Source organism: Phyllostomus hastatus, unplaced genomic scaffold, assembly GCF_019186645.2.
Source record: "Phyllostomus hastatus isolate PE091 unplaced genomic scaffold, TTU_PhHast_1.1 phas_contig_329, whole genome shotgun sequence".
Taxonomy (NCBI): domain Eukaryota; kingdom Metazoa; phylum Chordata; class Mammalia; order Chiroptera; family Phyllostomidae; genus Phyllostomus; species Phyllostomus hastatus.
Window position 1 is genome coordinate 1,417,423 of NW_025333854.1, and position 19,933 is coordinate 1,437,355.

A 19,933-nucleotide genomic window follows, 5' to 3' on the forward strand; every position below is an offset into this window, starting at 1 on the left:
CCTGGGACCCGCCTTCTGTCTCCGTGGGTCTGTCCACGCCGGACCTCTCATGGCAGTGGCGTGGGAGAGAGCATGTGCTCTGTTCTGACTTTTTCTTTCATAACACGTTTGAGGCTCGTGTAACACATCAGTATTTTTTCTTTTTATTACCAAATGATATTCCATTGTATGAATAGATTCATCCACTCATCAGTTGATACTCATTTGGATTGTTTCTACTTTTTGCCTGTTATGAATAACGCTGCTGTAACGTTTATGTGTGAGTTTTTGCGTGGGAATATGTTTTCGTTTTTCTTGGGCACAGACCTAGGAACATGAGAATTGGGTCGCGCGGGAACTCCGTGTTTAACATTTTGGGAAACTTCTAAACAGCGGTCCAAGACAGCCGCACCATTTTCTTGTATATTCCCATAAAAATGTATGAAGGTTTCACTCTTTCTACATCACTGCCGGTACGTGTTATTTATTGTTAAAAAAAGTCATTGTTATTCTAGTGGGTGTGAAGTCCTCTCTTACTGTGGTTTTTATTTGCGTTTCTTTAATGACTAATCATGTTAAGCTTCTTTTTATGTGTTTACTAGACATTTATACAATATATCTTCTTTGGAGAAATGTCTACTCAAATATATTGCCTATTTTTAATTTTTTTTTTATTATTGAACTGTAATGTTTGGCGCTAAACTAGCCACCCAACTTAACACCCGGATGACTAGACCCAGGGGTCCTGTCTCAGGAATCCCGCGATCTTATGGACTTGGATAGGAGCCCCGTGTAGGATACATAATTTGCAAGTATTTTCTCCCAGTCTGTGGGTTGTCTTCTATTTTTCTCGGTGGCGTCTTTTGAAGCACAAAAGTTTCAATTTCGAGGAAGTCCGACTCATCAGCCTCTTTCCTCACTTGCGTCTCAGGTGTCACCACAGGGGTGACTGACTCACCAGCGCCACAGAGACTCACCCTTTCGTTTTTTCTAAGAGTGTTAGAGTTTCTGGCCTCGCAGGAAGTTCTGAGATAGAAAACTGTGTGTCCGCCAGCTTTCCCACCAACTGTGTTCTGCTCTAACGATCTTTTCTCAAGATTGTTTTGACTACAAAATATGCACTTTAAAAATTGTGTATGCAGGCTATTTCTTTATATTCTTGGGGGAAAAATTAGTTTATTCTAGCTGTGCATGAACCCTTGCAATATTGTAAACCAGTGGTACGACTTGTAGAATCCTGGGGGTTCCTGAGACCCTTTTTGGGGTTCATAAGGTCAAAACTATTTTCCTAGTAATATTAAAATGGTGCTTGCCTTTGCACCTGCGTGTCGATATTTTCACTGATGGCACCAATGTGGTAACAGGTGAAACTGCTGGAGCCCTTGTACAGGTCAGTGCCCAAGCAACAAGCAGTGCTAGTGGTCGCTGTATTCTATATGGTCGGTGCCAGAAAGAGAGGAAGGAAGGAAGGAAGGAAGGAAGGAAGGAAGGAAGGAGAGAAGGAAGGAAGGAAGGAGGGAAGGAAGGAGGGAAGGAAGGAAGGAGGGAAGGAAGGAAGGAAAGAGGAAGGAAGGAAGAAAAAAAAGGAAAGAAAGAAGGAAAAGAAGGGAGGGAGGGAAGGAAGGGAGGAAGGAAGAAAGAAAGAGAAATAATCCAGTTTCACGTAAGAGCGACAGGGATGAAAGAGTAAAAGCAGCAGAAGAAAATGCTAACACCTCTCTGTCCTCTGGCAAATGCCGTTCAGTGTTCGGTGGGATGCGGGAGGGGCTCGGAGCAAGCACATGCGCACTCGGCCGCCTCCCTGGAGCCCCGTGGCTGCAGGCCGAGAAGCTCCGGGCGAGCCAGCCCGCCTGGCGGAGGACGGCAGTTACGCGGACCTGGTTATTTGGTGGACGTTTCCTCGGATAGGAATGAGGCAAGCCGGTCACTTGAAAGAAAACAGCTTTTACTGCTAAGGATAAAATTAGAGATTTCGAGTGGATGTTAGGGTCCCTGGAGCGCTTGTGCCTGCCATCATGAGCTTAACCTCTTCTTAGCACTCAAGGACTATTTACAGAACATTTATTTATTTATGTTTAGAGAGAGGTGAAGGGAGGAGAAAGGGAGAAAAACGTCCATGGGTGAGAGATACATTGATTGGCTGGCTGCCTCACGTACGCCCCCTACTGGGGACCTGGCCCACAACGCAGGCATGTGCCCTGACTGGGAATCAAACCAGCGACCTTTCGGTTTGCAGGCCGGCGCTCAGTCCACTGAGCTTCACCAGCCAGGGCTCAAGGACTCGCTTGATGAGTTGGTAGTAACATGAAGAAATGTGATTTTAAAACTACTGTGTCATGAAACGTGTCAACATTTAGAGACCCTGCGTGAATCAGTGAATGGAAGTTTTCCAAGAGCACTGCATGTGGTGCGTTTGAATTGGCTGCTCTCTTCCTGCGGCGGTGGAGGGGGGAATCGGCTGCTGGGGTCGCGTGTGAGATCATAGGAGCTACGTAGCCACGCTCCTATTTACTGACTGAATGCCCGTTAGGTGCCAGGCACAGTGTTGGGTGCTGGGCCCGAGGGCAAAGATGACCAGGACAGACTCAGTCCCGGCCGTTCATGAGCGCTCGCAGACCGGGGAGGGGGCGGGGTGAGAACCTGCCCGTGGCCGGGAGGGCAGGGAGCCAGGGAAGCGGGAGGTGGCCCACCCCAGGGTGGCAGTTCGTTTATCAAGGGAAACGTGCAGGCCTGTGGGGCCCCAGACACGCCGCCGCCTCTGGGGCTGGGTTTCTGCTGGGTGGAGGGGGCGGAGCGCAGTTCTGCACGGGCTCCCTCGGTGCTCTCTGCGGGGGTGGGGGGGGGTGGCCGTGGGCCTGGGGGACAAACAGGCCTTCGATTCTGGGGGTGGCCTCATTAGATTCGCAGAAATACCTGCTTCTGCAGACTTTGGAACAAGAGGGGGTTGGGACTCAGAGAGGGAAGGAGGAGAGACCGACGGTGATCGGTCCCTGCTGAGGGCTGCCACCGGCCTCCAGGACAGCGTCACCGCTGCAGTGACACCCACAACGACAAACGGCCCGTCTCCCCCCGTCTAGACACCGTCTGTCCCTGCACTGGAGCGGCTTTTCCTGAGGCTGGCTGGGAAGAAGGCAGGGGGCCAGCCACAGAACAGCTCTTTTCAGAGGTCTCCAGGGGCCTTTGGGGACACTGTGTGATCGGCTGGGCCCCGAGTCTCCTCGGCCCGACCCCCCCCTCCGCGGGAGGTGCTTTCCGAGGGGCCGCGCGCCCATTGAGAGGGGTGCTGGCCTCAGCTTTGGAGCCCCGACAGCAGCCCTTTCTGTGAACTGGGATGGAACCCACACACGGAAGAAGTCACCGTTTCCAAGCGCGCCACTCGGTGGTTTTCAGTGCGGCCACCAGGTGGCGCACCCGCCGGCATCGCCTGACTCGTGAAGCTCCGAGCCCCTGGGGAAAGGAACGCCCCCACACCCACTGGCAGTCCCCCTCCCCCCACCCCTGCCCCTGGGCAGCCACTCCCTCGCCCCCTTTCTGTCCGAGGATGCCCCAGCGCCGGACACTCCCTGTACGTGGCGTCCCGCGGCAGGTGGCCTTTCTGCGTGGCCCTCACTCAGCACCGTGTGTCCCAAGTCCGCCTGTGAACGCCGCCGGGGGCCACCCGTCCACGCCGCATTTCCTCCTGCCGCCAGCACCCTTCCACTGAGCGGGCACGCCGGGTCTCCTTTAGGAGTCACCGGCGGACAGACCTGCGGGCTGTTTCCGGGCGCGTGTTGGCTGCCGCCGAGAACGCTGCTGCGAACACGGGCGCGCAGGCCCCGGCGTGCACACCGCACGCGTGTCTCTGGGGCCCGACCCCGTGCCGACTCCCTGCCGGACCCTTCGAGGGGCTGCCGGGCGCTCTCTTCCCCCGTTTGTGCCACTGCCCCTCCCGCCAGCAGGGAGTGTGGGGGTTCCCGTGTCTCCCCATCCTCGCCAGCACTGCCTGGGTTTGGGTGGTAGCTGTCCTGGGGGTGGAGGACGACCCTGACCTTCAAATTCCGGGTGCACCTCTTTTGAGACCCTTTTAGATTAGACGTGACACCCCGTTTACAGGTGTGAAGATGGGGGTGTGGGCCGGCTCTCTGCTGAGGTCTCGTTCCGCCCAGGGGTGCAGCTGGTGTCTGACTCACAGACCAGCGTCTCCCCAGGGCTGTCGCCTGGGACTGGCACCGGCCGGCAAAGGCCCCCCCCCCCAGCCCCCCTCCAGCCGCGATGGCTGCTGGCCGTGTGCCTGCCCCCCCCACCCTCCCCACCCAGCAGAGCGGATGTCGACGGCCTCTGGTTTGGGGGCGTCTGCGTGCCCTCCGCTGGGCTGGTTGCCAGCCCTCGGGGGGGCCGTGGCCGTGTCTCGGCATTTCCGGTGCGGGTCGTGATGCCCGGCACGGGGCGGGGGCTTGAGAACTGTCTGAGGAATTAAGACGGGTCCGGCAGTCAGGACTCCTAGAGAATGAGTTTTACCAGAAGTCCGCTCTTTGGCGCAGCGGCAGGACGGAAAGGGGAGCTGCAGGTGGCAGGGGGCGGAGAAGCAATTTCTTCACCAGGCGCCACGGTTTGTTAGGAACGACAGAGCGGTGAGCTCAGCGCTCGCACGAGCAAACGGACTCCCCGAGGCACAGGTGGCACCTGGGGCCTGGCTGGCAGAGACCCCTGGGTGCAGGAAACTTCAGCCTGCTGATAGCTGATGAGTGAGGCCATGCTCAGAACCACCCCTGTCCTCAAAGTCTGAAGATTCCCGATATCTCCAACACACTCCGGGTCTTTCTCGTTGCCTTTCCCATGTAACACTTTGTAACAATGCAAACACATGACGTAAGTACGTAGTAAGAAGCAACACCCCTCCCCCTCCCCTTATTCCCACACTGAGTAGAAATTCAGGCTGTAGGCTGCAAAGGCACGGGTATTGTAAAACTTCATTTGAAAAATAAAGAACATTCTGACTTCTCCTTGATGTTTTTTAAAGGCATTTTAAAAGACAAACGCGGAAGGGGATAGTTCTGAATCGAGCAAAGGGTCAGGAAGTGGGGAACCTCCGCCCCAGGGATGCGCCTGGTGGGGGACAGAGGTCACAGACGATGCACTAGGAGCCGAGGGCGAAGGAAGTCGTTTCTGCGCTGTTTGGGGTGGGCGGTGCTCCGCCATCCCCCCACCCAGGTCGGGAGAACGGGGAGGGGCTGCAGACTGTTTGGGGTGGGCGGTGCGTCGCCCCCCCAGGTCGGGAGAGCGGGGAGGGGCTGCAGACTGTTTGGGGTGGGCGGTGCGCCACCCCCCCAGGTCGGGAGAGCGGGGAGGGGGTGCAGGCAAAACCGCTTCGCTCGCTGCGGTGGGGGGCCGCCTCAGCTCCCCGCTCCGGAGCAGGGAGGTCCGACGGCGCCCCTGATGGTCTTCCTTATCCAGTTCAGGTGCTTCTTGGTCAGGAGGATGTAGACGCCCGGCTTCCGAGCGTCGCCACACTTCCCAAAGGAAGTGACGCCCCTGAAGACGCCCTCGCAAATCAGAGGACTTCCGGAGTCACCCTGCAGCAGGGAGTCACAGGGCAAATGGGGGGGGTTTCCCATGGGAAAGCACTCACTCATCTTTCATTCATTCACTCACTCACTCACTCACTCACACATTCTCGCTCCTCTGCGCGTTTCCAGGCCACTCTCACACCTCTTTGACTGTCTGCCCTCCCATCCAGGTTCGTGGGTCTTTTCCAACCACTTTCCTTGGGAAAGGGACCGCCCCCGAGAAGAGGTGCGAGCTCCTGCTCCGCGGTGGGGCGGGCGGAGGCAGGCTGCTGGGGGAAGCCTGCCGCAGCGAGGAGTGCTCTTCTCTCTCTCTGCTCTCGGTCCGTGGGCGTCAGGGGACAAAACTGAGTGTCAGGGCCTCGCGAAGGCTTGGGATGGGACCTCAGCTACTCCTCGCCCTGGCGGGGGACACGGGACCACGTCGTCCTCGCGGCGTCTCAGACGACTTTTAGAGGCGGTTTTCCGAGTTTCATCGGGTCCCCTCATTCTCTCCCCGACCTTGCCGGCCACTCCCACACCGGGGGTCCGAGTCCGGTCCGACCCTGGTCCCGCCCGTTCTCGGCTCCAGGAGGGGCCGCCGCTAACAGTGCAGAGCTGGGGGTCGGGTGGCCTCCGTCCCAATCCAGGGTCACCCCATGGACAGCCCTTTCCCTCGGGGGAGTCACATAACTCCCTGTGCCTTCGTTTCCTCGCCCGTCAAACAGAGCTGGCCATCACGGGGCCTGTCTCGGGGGCCTGTCTTGGGGGCCTGAGGGGCCCGCGGGACAGAAGGAGGTGCGGTCCCACCGGCCGTCATGACTGTTCCTGAGACGTCTGGGCAGCATTGGGGGGGGCAGTGAAATGGTGACCTGGAAGTGACTGCCAGGAAGGAGGGGATGCCCCCCGAGCAGAAGGCTTTGCCAGGGACAGAGGGCGCACAGAGGGCTCTCACGGGCCTTGAGCGTAGAAAGCGGTGACAGCTGTCCCCCGTCCTCCTGTCTCCAGCTCGCCTCCTCTCCTGGGGCCGGGCAGGGCTGGCGTTTGCAACGCACTCACCTCGCACGAGTCGTCCTCGCCTCTCCTCCCCCCGGCGCAGATCATGCCGCGACCCACGACCGGCGAGAAGTCGTAGTGTGCCACGTCGTTGCACGTTCTCCGGTCGATCACGGTGACGTTGGCCTCCCTCAGGGCCTTCGCCCGTTCCCGGGAGTTCCTTCGGGGGCGCCCCCACCCTGCCACGCGGCACTCGGTGCCGGGCTGGACGTCGTCCCCCGTCTTGGGCAGCTCGAGGGTTTTCACAGCTTTGCTTTTGGTGGCTCTGCCTTCCAGCTGAAAGAGGGGCCGCTTCAGGCCGGGACCAGGGGCCGGGCACGGCACGCGGCTCTGAGGGGGGCGTGTCAGGTGCCCGTGGGCGTGTCCTTACACGCCGCGGGACAGGGGGGCTGCAGTTGCAGCTGCCTGACCGTCAGTCGCTGGTGTCTGAGAAGCCCAGCGCACCTTCACGGGGGGTTTGGCCGAGCTCGGCCCTGTGAGCTCGGGACAGCCGACCGGCCGGGGTGGAGCCGCCTGCAGGTGCCTGCGGCCGGAGCTGCGGGGCGAGCCCGGCCGTGCCGCGCAGGCGGCCTCAGGTGTGCGGAGTGACGGGTCTGCAGGCTGGCTCCGGGCAGGTGCACACGGGTTCTCCCCACCCCCTTCACTGCCCTCTTCCCAGCTCGCTGCCCACCTCACTCAGGTAATGCACGGCGAGGGGGCGGTGCGACCACACCAGATTAGGCCCCCGGGGGGGGGGGGACAATTCTCGTTCTTTCCTCCCTCCTTGCCGAACCGTTTGGGCTGCAGAAGGACCTTCTGAGAGCACAGCACAGAGCGGCCATGCGCACAGGCGCACCCAGTCACGTTCAGCCGCCCCTCCAGACGTCGGACTGTGCCCCGTTCTGCAGTGCACCCACCCCTCCCCAGCTGCCGTGCGCCCAGCACCTCCCCCACCCCCCAGGTCTCCCTTGCTGAGCAAACCCCAGCGACCCGCACGGTGGCCGGCTGCGGGAGCGCCCCGGGGGCATCGCCACTGGAGGAGAAGCCCGCAGCAGCGGCGGCGGCACCGGGTCCCAGAAGGCCGTGCGCCTCACCCCACACCCCAGCGTTAGCCCGCCGTGGCTCGGGGCCGCAGGCGTAAAGATCATTTTCAGGTCAGACAAACCAAATTTCAAAAGTTTGCTATTTCAAGAGTTACTGGTAAAAAAAAAAAAGCACATGTACCTGAAGGAGCTGAAGGTCCCCTTCAAAGGACGCCGGGTCGAAGCACGGGTAGGGAACCGCCCTCTTGACGGGGAACACTTGCACGTACTTCTCTCTGTGGGCCGCGGAGTGGGCCCCCAGGACAACCCGAGGTCTGCCCTTCCTGAAAGACACGCGGACAGGAAGCCGTTGACACGGGAGAGCGGGCGCACTTGAGCCTGAGCGTGAACTGAACGTGTTCTTTCAGTGCGTTCTTTGCACCGGCCGTTTCATTTCCACACACGCGCAGCGAGGCAGGGGCTCGCGGGTGTTTAGTGGCCCCCGCCTGCAGCTCCTCAGACGTGAGCCGTCGCGGGCTGCTTCGGCCTCACTGCGTCTTCTTCAGGCGGGGGCTGCAGGCAGGGGGTCCCCGGCCTTCGGCCCAGGCAGAGGCCCGGAGCGCGGGCGGCCGGCTTCCCCGCTGGCCTCCCCTGGCGGCCTCCCCGCCTGGTGGAGGGGGCTGGGCCCTCGGGCGCGAGAAGCGGCAGCGGGTCTGCTGCTCTGCGCTTCCGGGAGACCAAGAACTTGGCTTTGTCTGCAGGGATGATGACGTGGGGTTCTCTCGAGGGTGCAACTTGGAACAGGAAGAAAGGCATCTCGACTTTGTAGGAAAATAAATCGGAGTCTAAACAAATGCACGCAGGTGCCCGGGTGCACGCACAGGACCGGGAGCGAGCCAGCCGGGGAGGCTGGGCCAGTCTGCTGAGTGACGTGCGGGGGCCGGGCTGCGGAGGTGGCACCCCCCCCCCCCCCCCGGCCTTGACCTGCTGGCTGACTCGGCCCCGCGAGGGCCTCTGAATCAGCCCGGCCGATGGCCCGCTTTACGTAGAGTGCGGCTTGGGCTGCAGTTCCCACTCGGGAAACCCCCATTCCACACAGCGAGATGCTGCGAATCCCTGTGGGTCTTCCCCTCGAGAAGCCGGTCTGCCAGCCCCTTCCCTCACTCCTGCGGTCCTGCCGCCGTGCACCAGGCGCCGCCGGCCCTGGTGACGAGCGACCGCACGGGCTCGGTCTCGGGAAGGAAGTCGCGGCGTGGCCATGTGACTTTCTGGTCGCAGTCAGGACAAGCTTCAGCTTGAGCCACAGAAAAACGCTCTTTTTCGAAGTCTAACCGTCAAACACCAATAATTTCTGAGGGTTCAGTGTACTCTGCAGCGTCGTGGGGCCACGTGAATTCTACGCAACGGGCACGCAGTCTGCTGGACGGCGTGAGGTTTGCTTATGAAGAAGCCTGAGATGATGCATAGTGGGGGGTTAGCAGTGATGGTGTGGGGGCGCACAGGCTGATGGGCCTCCTTTTCACCTTTCCTGCGTTTCAAAACGCTAATAATTTTGTAATTTATGGTGAAAACATACCTTAAAAGAATTTGAGAAAGGGTCGTGCGTTTCAGCTGGATGCTGCGGACCAGGCCGGTGCTAGCAGATGCAGGAGTACAGGCCAGAGCGCCGAGTGCACTTGCCCCTGCCTCCTCCACCCCCCTGCCCTGGCTGGAAAGGTCAGGGCCATGCTCCGCCCCCTCCCCCCCACCACCCTCGCCTCGGGAATGAGGGGAGCCCCGAGCTACTCACAGGGCGCAGTGAGCGGCCGTCAGCACCCAGTTCTCTTTGATCAGCGCACCGGCGCAGAGCCGCGGCCCCTCGACGAGAGCCATGTAGCCTCTGGAGTGAGGCGGCACCTCCTTCCCTCCCACGATGCTCGCACGGGGTTCTGGGGAAACTGGAAAAACAGCCCAGGGTGAAGGCTCCCTTGCCCAGCCCTGCTGCTCTGAGCCAGTCTGCGGCTGGTGGGGAGGACCGGGCGCCTTCCGGGCCCTAGGTACCGCTGCTCCTGGCGGGGCGGGGTGGGGCGGGGCAGGGTGGCCACGCAGTTCTGCCGGCGGTCTTGCCTCCTGGGCAGCGTCCCTGCGGCACACGAGGTCGCTGCTGTTTCCTCGCGGTGAGCTCAGGGCTCTGTCGGGGGGCGGGGGGGGCGGGGTGGGGGATGCTTGGTATGAGCAAGCATCCCTCTTGAGTTAGGCCTTTATTATTTTTTCAATGTCTACATTGGTTTCTCTTTCTTTTTTTGAAATCATTAGGGCAAACGTGACAACTAGGTAGAAATGCTCCTTTCTTTGCACACTGGTTCTCTGACTTCGGTGTTAGTGATGGCCACTCCCAGTCCTCACGGGCAGTGCAGGGTCCCTGGGCCCGCCCCTCGGGCGCTGGTGTGGAGCCCGGGGGGCGCCTGGGAACCCGCCTGTGGATACGCTCCCAGGTGGCTGTGGGGTGCCTGGGGCCCCGGCAGTTCTGGGGTGGACCTGGCGGAGTGACTCTGGCCCGCAGCGATGCCCCCTGCTGTGCCGTTTCGGCAGATCTGCATTTCAGACCGTTGCCTGCTGTGGGGTGTGCGCAGCCAGGGCGGTGCGGGGGTGGGGGGAAAGGAGCAAAGGCAGCAGGCTGGAGTGGGGGGCGGGGCTGGGGCTGCGGCGTCCTGGCAGGGCACTCGGACTGGGCTGTGGCGCCCACACTGACCCTCTCTGCTCTGGGGATTGCACGGGGCTCCCTCCCACCCCCGGCTCAGGGGCTGGAGTGCTGGGAGCCCGCCGGGACTGTCCAAGTCGGAAAGTCCCTCATTGGTGGAACGCGCACCTGTGCAGGTGAAGGCACCCTTGGTCTTGGCACCTTAGAAGTGCCCTTGGGGGGCAGTGGGGCGCACCCGGGGCTCTGACTGGGCCTAGAGGCTCATGGGACACAGGTCCCTTCCCCCCCAGTGTTGAGGTGCCTGTGGCACATTCCCAGGGTCTGGCTGTGTGGGGTGTACAGTCACCACTCCATCCTGCCCGTGCCCCCCTGTGCCCTGACCCCTCGAGTGCAGGCGCCAGGCGACTCCTGGGCCTCGGGGGGGCTCGGTGTGGCTGGAGGTCTCGGGACTTCCCCACGAGGCCTGCGTGTGCGATGGGGACACGAAACCCACGACCTTGCTCCGGGAGCCCACGCCAGCCGGGCAAACCTTCGCTCCCACGCACTGAGGCTGCAGGGCTTAGTGACCTCAGTGCGTTTTCATGTTTTCCTCTTACTCGGTGTTAGTGACCCGGCGGGGAGGCGAGGCAGATGGGCTGAGTGAGGGGGGTGGGGCTGGGAGACAGATGTTGTAGCTGAACAGCAAACGGCAAGCCCCGCCCCCCGTAGGGAGGGAGAGACAAATAGCAAACTCGTGAGGAGGACTCTGGCCTGTGCTTCAAAGTCCAGGCCCTGGCAGAGTCACGCAAAGATGAATGAATCACAGCTGTCACCCTCGAAGAACCTGGTGTAGAAAGAGGGAGCGAGCAAAGCTGTGGACAAACACACCCATGATCACGGGGCTGGATGTGAGCCGAGCACCCTGAGGGAGAGGAATCGGGGAGCTGAAGGGACTCAGAGGCCCGAGAACAAGCTCGTGGCTGGGCAGCCGGGGGTGTGCACGAGGCAGGCTGGGCAGCCGGGGGTGTGCACGAGGCAGGCGGAGCGGCTGGGGGTGTGCACGGAACAGGCGGGGCGGCCGGGGGTGTGCACGGAGCAGGCGGGGTAGTTGGGGGTGTGCACGGAGCAGGTGGGGCGGCCAGGGGTGTGCACGAGGCAGGCGGGGCGTCCAGGGGTGTGCACGAGGCAGGTGGGGTGGCCGGGGGTGTGCACGGAACAGGCGGGGCGGCCGGGGGTGTGCATGGGGCAGGCATCTGTTTATTTGTTTATTTCCAAAGGAGACGGAAAGAAACTGAGATTCCGTAGGTGGGGCTGCACAGAGAGGGGGCGGCCCACAGAGAAGTGTTAGAATGAACTTCACGGGCATCACGTTTAAACGCCTTTGGCATCCGACCTGACACCTCGGAGCCGGTCCTGAAAAAGAGAACTGGTAGCAAAGTGATTTTTTTTAAAAGGCCCCAACGTGACTTGCTGTTATTCTTTCAATTGTTCAAGGTTGAGTGTTTTTCTAGCTTCTCTAATTTCCCATGATAAAATTGCAGATTCTCTGGGTAACAGTGTCCGGCATTTAAGCAACATTTAACTTCTCTTCCCCGGGAACTCACAGCACCTGTAACACAACGCCTACCCCCTTCCAGTCTCAGGGAGGTGGGGCACATCAGACAACCGAGTCTCTTCTCTGAAAGCTCACAGCCACCCCGGAGACTGAAGACCTACTCAGCGTCCCCCGTGGGAGCAGAGTGGGAGGAGTCCCGTCGCCCTGACCCAGCCCCCGGTCTGCTCAGGTCCCACCGCGGGCTGCGTGGCCTCTGTCTCAGGCTGGACCCGGCCTCACTGGTCTCAACGATCTCCCCGCATGCCACGGTGTGGCTGTCAGTTGGAACGAGAGCTCAGTAAGTTACATTAAAGTCAAAGAAAACAACGGCAGTAACAAAGATCACGAAAGCATCTGGGACTCGCCAGCCACTGGCTTGTTTGGGACCGGGCTCTGCCGCCGACCGCAGTGTGGGGGGCGGGGCGTGCGAGCAAAGCCGCGCTCTCAGCCAGCTCCAGGGCGTCTAAGACCCTGACTCTCCCAGTGTGGTTCACTGTTTTCCTAAAGAAGTGTCGCCCCACCTCTTCTATCTCTGAGCTGTCAGTTTCTCGAACACACCAGTGCAGACACACATGTGCATGTCAATATTTGCACGGCGTTCGGGAGGGTCCCGGACGTCCTGAGGCCTGTCCTGGGCCTTGGGGAGCTCAGGACTCTGCTTTGAGAAGCCCAGCCCTGCGGGCACGGTTGAGCTGAGTGATATCATGGTGTGTGGTGGAGGGTACAGGCTCTGGGTTCAAACCCGACCTCTGCCACTTTCTAGCTGATGACTTTGCCTGCGCCTTGGTTTCCCCATGTGGAAAATGGGCTGGTAACGTTGGCACTGAGGAAGGTTGAGTGAGTGACGGTCCGTAGAGCACTCGGCAGAGTGCGGTGCTGAGTGGGAGCTGTACTGCGTGCTGACGTCGGTGGGTATTCCCTGTGCAATCCCTGGAGAGTCCTGCGCGGACACTGTCGCTTCCTCGCAGACCCCGACCGGTGGGAACAGACGTTCGCAGACACGTCCTGAAGCCGAGAGCGCACAGGCTGGCCTGAGGGCTAGGACTGTTCAGGGTGCATCACGGCCGGGAGGTCCCTGGAACAGCTCATCGACACCGTCCCCCCACCCGTTTAATGGTTTCATCACCTTTCCACTGAGAGGTTTTGCCTCATCGCCCCACCGCGAATGTTCGAGAGCCACCGGGTGCAGTGAATGCTTCCGGTTTTCTGCTGTGGACACAGAGGGTTACATTTCATCTTAGTAAGTCAACGTGCCTATTTCAGCAGAGGCGAAAGGTAACATTGACAACGGTCGGAAATGAGCGAACATGTTCTCCCAGACGGTCGGTTCCCTTTTCATTTTGGTGATGGTTCTGGAGCTGTGCAGGAGCTTTCTAGTTTGAGGTGGTCCTATTGGTTCATTTTTCCCTGTAGTCCCCTTGCCCTGGGGGATAAATCGGCAAAAACACCGCTACGTGGGATGTCTGGAGTTGTACTGCCTGTGCTCTGCTCACAGGGCCGTCCAGCCTTGGGGGGCATCTCTGGGCCACCCTGGAAGGACAAGAGCTGTCTTGGCCCACACACACTAAATACACAAACACCAATGAAAACTGATGAGCAAAAAAAAGGTTTTACGTAAATTTACGATTTTGCGTTGGGTCGCGTTCATAGCCATCCTGGACCACACGGGGCCGGCGAGCCCCGGGTCGGACGCCCCTGCAGGACTTTTGTGTTGTCACGACTTCTATTTAAATCTTGTATCCATTTTGAGTTCATTCTGGGGTGCCACGTGAGTTGGCGGTGCAGCTTCACTGTGTGCGTGTACCAGCCCAGTTCTCCTGGTACCATGTACTGAAGGGGGCTGTGTTTACCCCACCGTGTGCTCGTGCCCCTCCGTCAAATACCGACTGACCACAGGGACCTGGGATTATCTCTGGGCCTCCGTTCTGATCCGTTCACCCGTGTCTGTCCTTCTGCCAGCACCCGGCTGTTTTGACTACAGCGGGCTGTTACGCAGTTTGACGCCAGGTATTGTGACCCCTCCTACTTTTCCCTTCTTTCCCAAGATTGCGGAGGCTATCTGGGGGTCTTCTGAGGCGGATCCCGGCTCCTGGGGTCCGCGGTGTTGTGGATGAGACACGAGACAAATTCACACGGACCCCCGAGTCCCGTGGAGGAACAGGGACAGCGCGGCTTCTCTCTCGAGGGGAGGAAACGCCTTGGAGCACCTTGGCCACTCTCTCCAGGGGAGAGCGCCCCGACCCTTGCCTAGACAGGCTTTCATTGGGTTCAGTTTGCACAGGGACACAGCATGTATACGTAAGCTCACCAGTCGTTGTCAGGCAGAAGTGGTTAAACCATAGATAACATTCAAAGAACTCTGAGGGCTTACTCTGAGTCAGGGTCAGATAGCTAAAGGACCATAAAACTTTGGGGAACAAACTCACTTCCTGCTTGGACCCTTATCATCTAAATTGAGGGTACTAGCAAAGCAGGTTTCATGGATTTTATGCATTCTTTCTTAGGCCTGATCACTCTAGGGAACCCACCCTTTCCAGCCCAGGGTGGCACCCACCTCCAGCATTGCTTCAGGCTTAAGGCATTGTTTCAGGCTTGAGTCAGGTAGGGGAAGTAAGGCAGCCAAGAGATCAGGAGACTTCTTGCAGACAGAATGAGTGTTCAGTTTATGTCAAAACTGAGGGGTGAGGGTCCATCACCCCCTTTCTCCATAGCCCCCCAAGTCCTTCCCTGGGGTCCTCTGTGACCATGCCTGTCTTAGGTCATCCCTCCCTTGAGGAATCTTCCCCATCATTGGTGACATGGTGACTGCGATCATGCACTGGGGGCCAGGCAGGGTGAAGTAAAAGGGGCAGAGGCAGCACCCCTGCCAGGGAGATAAGCTGTGTCTCCTTAGTGGCTTATGGTCTGAAGGTCTCTCACTCAGCCTTAGCCATGGGGGGTTACAGCTCCTGAAACCAGGCAGGGCAGTTCCCAACAGTCTTTTTGTTTCCATATAAATTTTTGAAATATTTGTTGTAGATCAGTAAAATATGCCATTGGTATTTTAATAGGAATAGTATTGAATCTATAGATTGCTTTGGGTAGTATAAACATTTTAATGATGTTAAACTCTTCCAGTCTATGAACACTGTATATGCTTCCTTTTATTTTTATCTCCCTTAATTTATTTCTTCACTGTTCTACAGTTTTCCAAGTACAGGTCTTTTACCTCCTGTTTACGTTTATTCCTGTCTCCAGAATTATGAAGAACTCATCCAACTCAACACCAAGAAGACAAACAATCCAATTAAAAAGTGGGCAAAGAACCTGAACAGACACTTCTCCAAAGAGGACATACAGAGTGCCCAGAGACATGTGAAAAGATGCTCAATGTCACTAATTATCAGAGAGATGCAAATTAAAGCCACAGTGAGATACTACTTCACACCAGTCAGAATGGCCATCATTAATAAGTCAACAAACAACAAGTGCTGGGAATATGGAGAAAAGGAAACCCTGATGCACTGCTGGTGGGAATGCAGACTGGTATAGCTACTATGGAGAACAATATGGAATTTTCTCAAAAAACTAAAAATAGAACTGCCTTTTGACCCAGCAATTCCACTGCTGGGATTATACCCTAAGAATCCTGAAACACCACCCATAAGAACCTCTGCACCCCAATGTTCATAGCAGCACAATTTACAACAGCCAAGTGCTGGAAGCAACCTAGGTGCCCACCAGTAAATGAGTGGATCAAAAAACTGTGGCACATTTACACGATGGAATTCTATGCAGCAGAAAGAAAGAAAGAGCTTATACCCTTTGCAACAGCATGGGTGCAACTGGAGAGCATCATGCCAACTAAAATAAGCCAGTTGGTGAAAGAGAAATACAATATGATCTCACCTATAAGTGGACTCTAATGAACAAAATAAAGCAACAAACACAACAGAACCACAGGCATGAAACATGGAACAGACTGACAGCGACCAGAAGAGAGAGGAGGGGGGTGAACGGTGGAAAGGAGGGGAAGGGACTGGACGAAGCACACGTGTGAAGGACCCACGGGCGTGGACAACAGGAAGGGGACTGACTGTGGGCGGGGGGGTGCGCTGGGCAGAAGAGGGCACAGGGCGAAAAACTGGGACAACTGTAATAGAACAACAATCAAATATTAAAACAAGAACAAAAGAACCTATTGGAAATTAAGTTGTGACTTCTTTTTCCTGCATGCACAATGTTAAGTGAACACAGCACCCCATTTTCCCGTGAGCAAAGCAAAGAGGCGAGGGGGAACTCGGCTCACCTCCAGGAGTGAGGAGAAGGCAGCCGGCGGCCAGGAGCAGCGGGAACGCCAGGGCGGCTTGCATGACGCCTGTCACCCAGCTGCGGGGACCACTCAGCTCCGAGTGCCGACAGTCAGTGACATGCAGGGCAGCGCGAAGGGTGTCGGTGGTTTCTTCTCTGCCGGGCCGCTGGAGGGGCTGGTGTTTTATTAGTGGAAAACAATTTCAGTGACGGTGTGGTCGCCGTTTCTCAGGTGAGGTCATTTCCTTTGGGTTAGACCACTCCCGCCCCCAGCAAGGGTAAAGGGGAGGCCATGGCGACTGCGACAAATTAAGAATGTTCAGGAGGACGTTGCTCTTCTTGGGACGGCTGTTGCACTTTTAAATATGAGTGAGTGTGTGTGTGAAAAGGCTGAGAATTCATGTCTGTACTGGAAATTGTTTTGAAGTACCATCTTCGAACTTGTTCCGGGGGAAAGGATGGATGTCTGAGCCTTCGCTGCTGAGACCCCTGGGCGGGCAGGCACCCAGCGTGAGTTACCAGCGATGAGAAGGCCAGCGCTCACCGGCCGTAAGAAGGCCGGCGCAAACATCCGGGCCCCGGGGCCGCCTGCCAGACCGCTGGGAGCTGGACAGATGAGCAGCGTGCCCTCTGTCGCTGGGAATTCTCACGGGTGACGGTGCCCAGGCTCCGCCAGCTTTCTGGCTGGCCAGACACGTAGATGGCTCCTGCATTCGGCATGGCCTTTGGCCCAACGAGTCGGGTCTATGATTTTTTAATAAATGATGGGGATGCATAAAAACTTAGCTGTAACGAGTTCCCTTGCATTCTTGTTCATCATGAGAAAAAGCTGAAAAGAACCTAAATGCCCCCAAATAAAGAATTAGGTAGGCAGCGTTTGGGACTTCCCATGGCTGCTGTAACAAACTATCACAAACTGCTTCACCGCTCTGGAGGCCGGGGTCTGGCGTGGGCCTCACTGGGCTCAAGTCTGGGGGTCCGCGGGGCTGTGCTCTCTGGGGAGGCTGGGGGGGGCGGGGAAGCCGCTCCCTCACCCCCTCAGCTTCGCCCACTCCCTGGCTGGGCACCCCCCAGCTGCAGGCACGCAGCAGTCTTTCCCTGCCCCCCTCTTTTCCCTCCTGCTTCCCGGGGAGACTGGCTGGCTGAAACAGCGGCCCCCGAGCCTGGGCCTCGGGCTCTGCTCTCCCGAGACGATGGCTCCGTAAGCAGACAGGTGATGCAGCGTGCTCATCGTCGAAGCAAGTGGCACACGCCCCAGTGCCTGTGCGAACGCAGAGCCGAAACCAGAACACGGTCCATGCCAGAGGTTAACACGTGTTGCCGCTGGGCCGTGATTCCAGGTGACGGCCTAGTGTCCTGTGGGCACTGGGAAGGTACCTAACGCTGCCTACCTAATCCTTTATTGGGGGCATTTAGGTTCTTTTCAACTTTTTTCTCATGATGAACAAGAACTCGAGGGAACTGGTTCCACTCAGTGAGCGGGGTGGCATCTTTCTAATGAACAGAAGTCAGGGGACTTGAGTCTAATGAAGCCGAGGGAACTGGAGCTGCGGGGCCGGAGTGACCCGGGGGACGGGGTCAGGGGAGGTCGCTCAGCGCTAACGAGTTTGTCAGGACAGACAGGCCCAGGGGGAGGGGTGGGCTGAGGGGACAGGCGGGCCCCCTTGTTTCTCCCACAGCCCCGCCCCTGCCCCCCCCGCCCCCCCACGGGGAAGGCCGGGAGGAAACAGGTTTTCCCTGAAGGAGGGAGGGTGGCAGGAACCCCGCTCCAGGGAAACTCCTGACTTTGTAACTCCTCTGACTTTTTGAACTTTAGATTTTGTCACAAGAAGAGACGTTCGTGAGGTTCCCACCCAGTCTTTCCGGTTGTACTTTGGTCGCACAGATGTGGTCTGGGCCAGAGGTTTCTCTGCGGCGGGCTTTCCAGGCAGTGCAGCAGCTGGCTCGCCTGGGCCCTGCCCCCAGCCTGCAGCTCCGGCCCCTGTGGCCGCACGGCCGGTCCTGGCCGCCCCGGCGCTGTGTGTGGGGGGACCTCGGGGGCCGCCCCGCATTTCGTCTCTTCTTTCTTAACCAACTCAGTGAGACTCGCTTTACACGCCACTCAGCTCACCCTTTAAAAGGTATGGGTTTTGCTACATTACTGGCATCGATTTTAAAAAATCGTGCTAAAACGTGTGTCACATAAAATTGGCCACTTTCACCACTTCAAGTGTCCAACTCAGTGGCACTAATTACAGTCCCGGGGCTGGGCACCCACCGCCACCACCCGTTTTCAGGGTTCTCGGCACCTGAAACAGAGACCCAGCCGGCACCTGGCGGTGGCCGGCCCCCCTTCCGCCCCCCTCGGGCCCCGGCACCCCCGCCTCCACTTCCTGTCCCCACGAGTCTGCCGGTCCCAGCATTGCAGACGAGCGAAACCACACGGCACGTGTCCCCGTGCCTGGCTCGCTTCACTGCGTGCACTATCGCCAGGGTCTGTTCAGGCGTAGAAAGTCCCGGAACTTCGTGCCTCCTGGTGGCTGACTGGCATGGCGCCGCCTGCGTCCGTCGTCACCTCTGGTGTAGCCACTCCTCTGCTGGCCGACCCGTGCGGGGTCTCCCGCCGGCCACTGTGAGCGCGCCACCACGCACACTGACCTGTAAGTGTCCGTCCGAGTGCCCCCCGCCTTTCGGTTCTGCCCCTGGGAGTGAAGCTTCTGGTTCTCGTGGTGGTTATGCGCTTCACTTCCGGAGGAACCTCCGCATTTGACATCTTGGAGGCTGTCCTGTTGTCACTGTCCCCGCCCCCACTTCAGTACTCAGGGACACGACCTGGGCAGCGCCCTGGCTGCAGACCCGGGACTCTGCTCCGGGGGTGCGAGGCTGGAGAGAGGGAGGGATAATTCTACATCTGCAACGAAGGAAAACACGAGTGATCTACACAGTCATTGCTTTTCTTGGCCGTCTCGGAGCTGAACCGGCAGGCCAGCCGAGGAGGCTGAAACCCCTGGAGGAAGGCGGGTGCCTCGGGGGCAGGGGGCCTTGCGTAGCTGGAGCGAAGAGGGTGGGGGCGGTGCTGGCCCCCCCCCCCCGGGGGGGGCTGCTCGCGGGAACGCAGGCACGTTTGGAGAAGGAACTGGGTGGACGAGGGAAGGCCGTGCCCCCGGGGCTGCAGACACAGGTGGGCTGGCGAGCCTCTCCCCACGGCCCTCGCGGGAGCTGCTCGGGTGAGGCGGGCGAGGCCGTCGATGCCAGGAATCCCCGTCCTCCGATGCAGGGGTGAAGGGCAGACACACCGCAGGGGGGGCTTGACAGATGTGCGGCGAAGTGGTGACGGATGTACTCGGTCTGGGGGATCCGGCATTTCTCTCCCCGTTTCCCTGGTGATTGGAAAACTGTAGTCGGCATGGAGGCGCTGCTGTGAGGGGTCGCCCGACACATGGTCGGCCCTCGGCAAGTTGCCCTGGCCCACCCCCCAAGTCGCTGTCCGGGTCAGGCACAGCCCGAGGGCAAAGCTCCGGCCTGCAGTGTCGCTGGGGCAGGAAACGGACGGGGTAGCGGGGGCGTCTCCTTGGAGGGTCAGACCCTGGCTGGGCCGGGGGTGCTTGGGGCCTCTTTCCCAGGAACATAGGGGTTCACGCTTTATAACCACCCCCTGCCTGCCCCTTCCGCTCCCGGAGGCCAGGGACCGTTGCCCAGGGCAACCCACCCCTGTGGTGTTCACTCGCCAGAGCCCGGGGAGAACCCGCCTCTCGTGTCTGAGACTGGACTCAGCCGTTCCTTTGCCACGGCACGCTCAGGGGGCTGTTTCATTCACTTTGTGAAAACACACCCTTTACATAGGGATAGAAGA

The 19,933-nt window shown here is 58.9% G+C and overlaps 1 protein-coding gene across 1 annotated transcript; it reads right to left on the minus strand.

Moving 5' to 3' along the window:
* Positions 1–5,010: 5,010 nt before the first annotated feature.
* Positions 5,011–18,768, minus strand: LOC123819541 (granzyme A-like). Its single transcript, XM_045839927.1, has 6 exons — positions 18,739–18,768; positions 16,100–16,277; positions 9,348–9,495; positions 7,761–7,902; positions 6,561–6,833; positions 5,011–5,531 (listed from the first exon to the last, which is right to left on the minus strand). Exons 2-6 carry the CDS (start codon positions 16,161–16,163, stop codon positions 5,352–5,354), a joined length of 807 nt encoding a protein of 268 aa, XP_045695883.1. The 5' UTR covers positions 16,164–16,277; positions 18,739–18,768; the 3' UTR covers positions 5,011–5,351.
* Between the last annotated feature and the right edge of the window lie 1,165 nt (positions 18,769–19,933).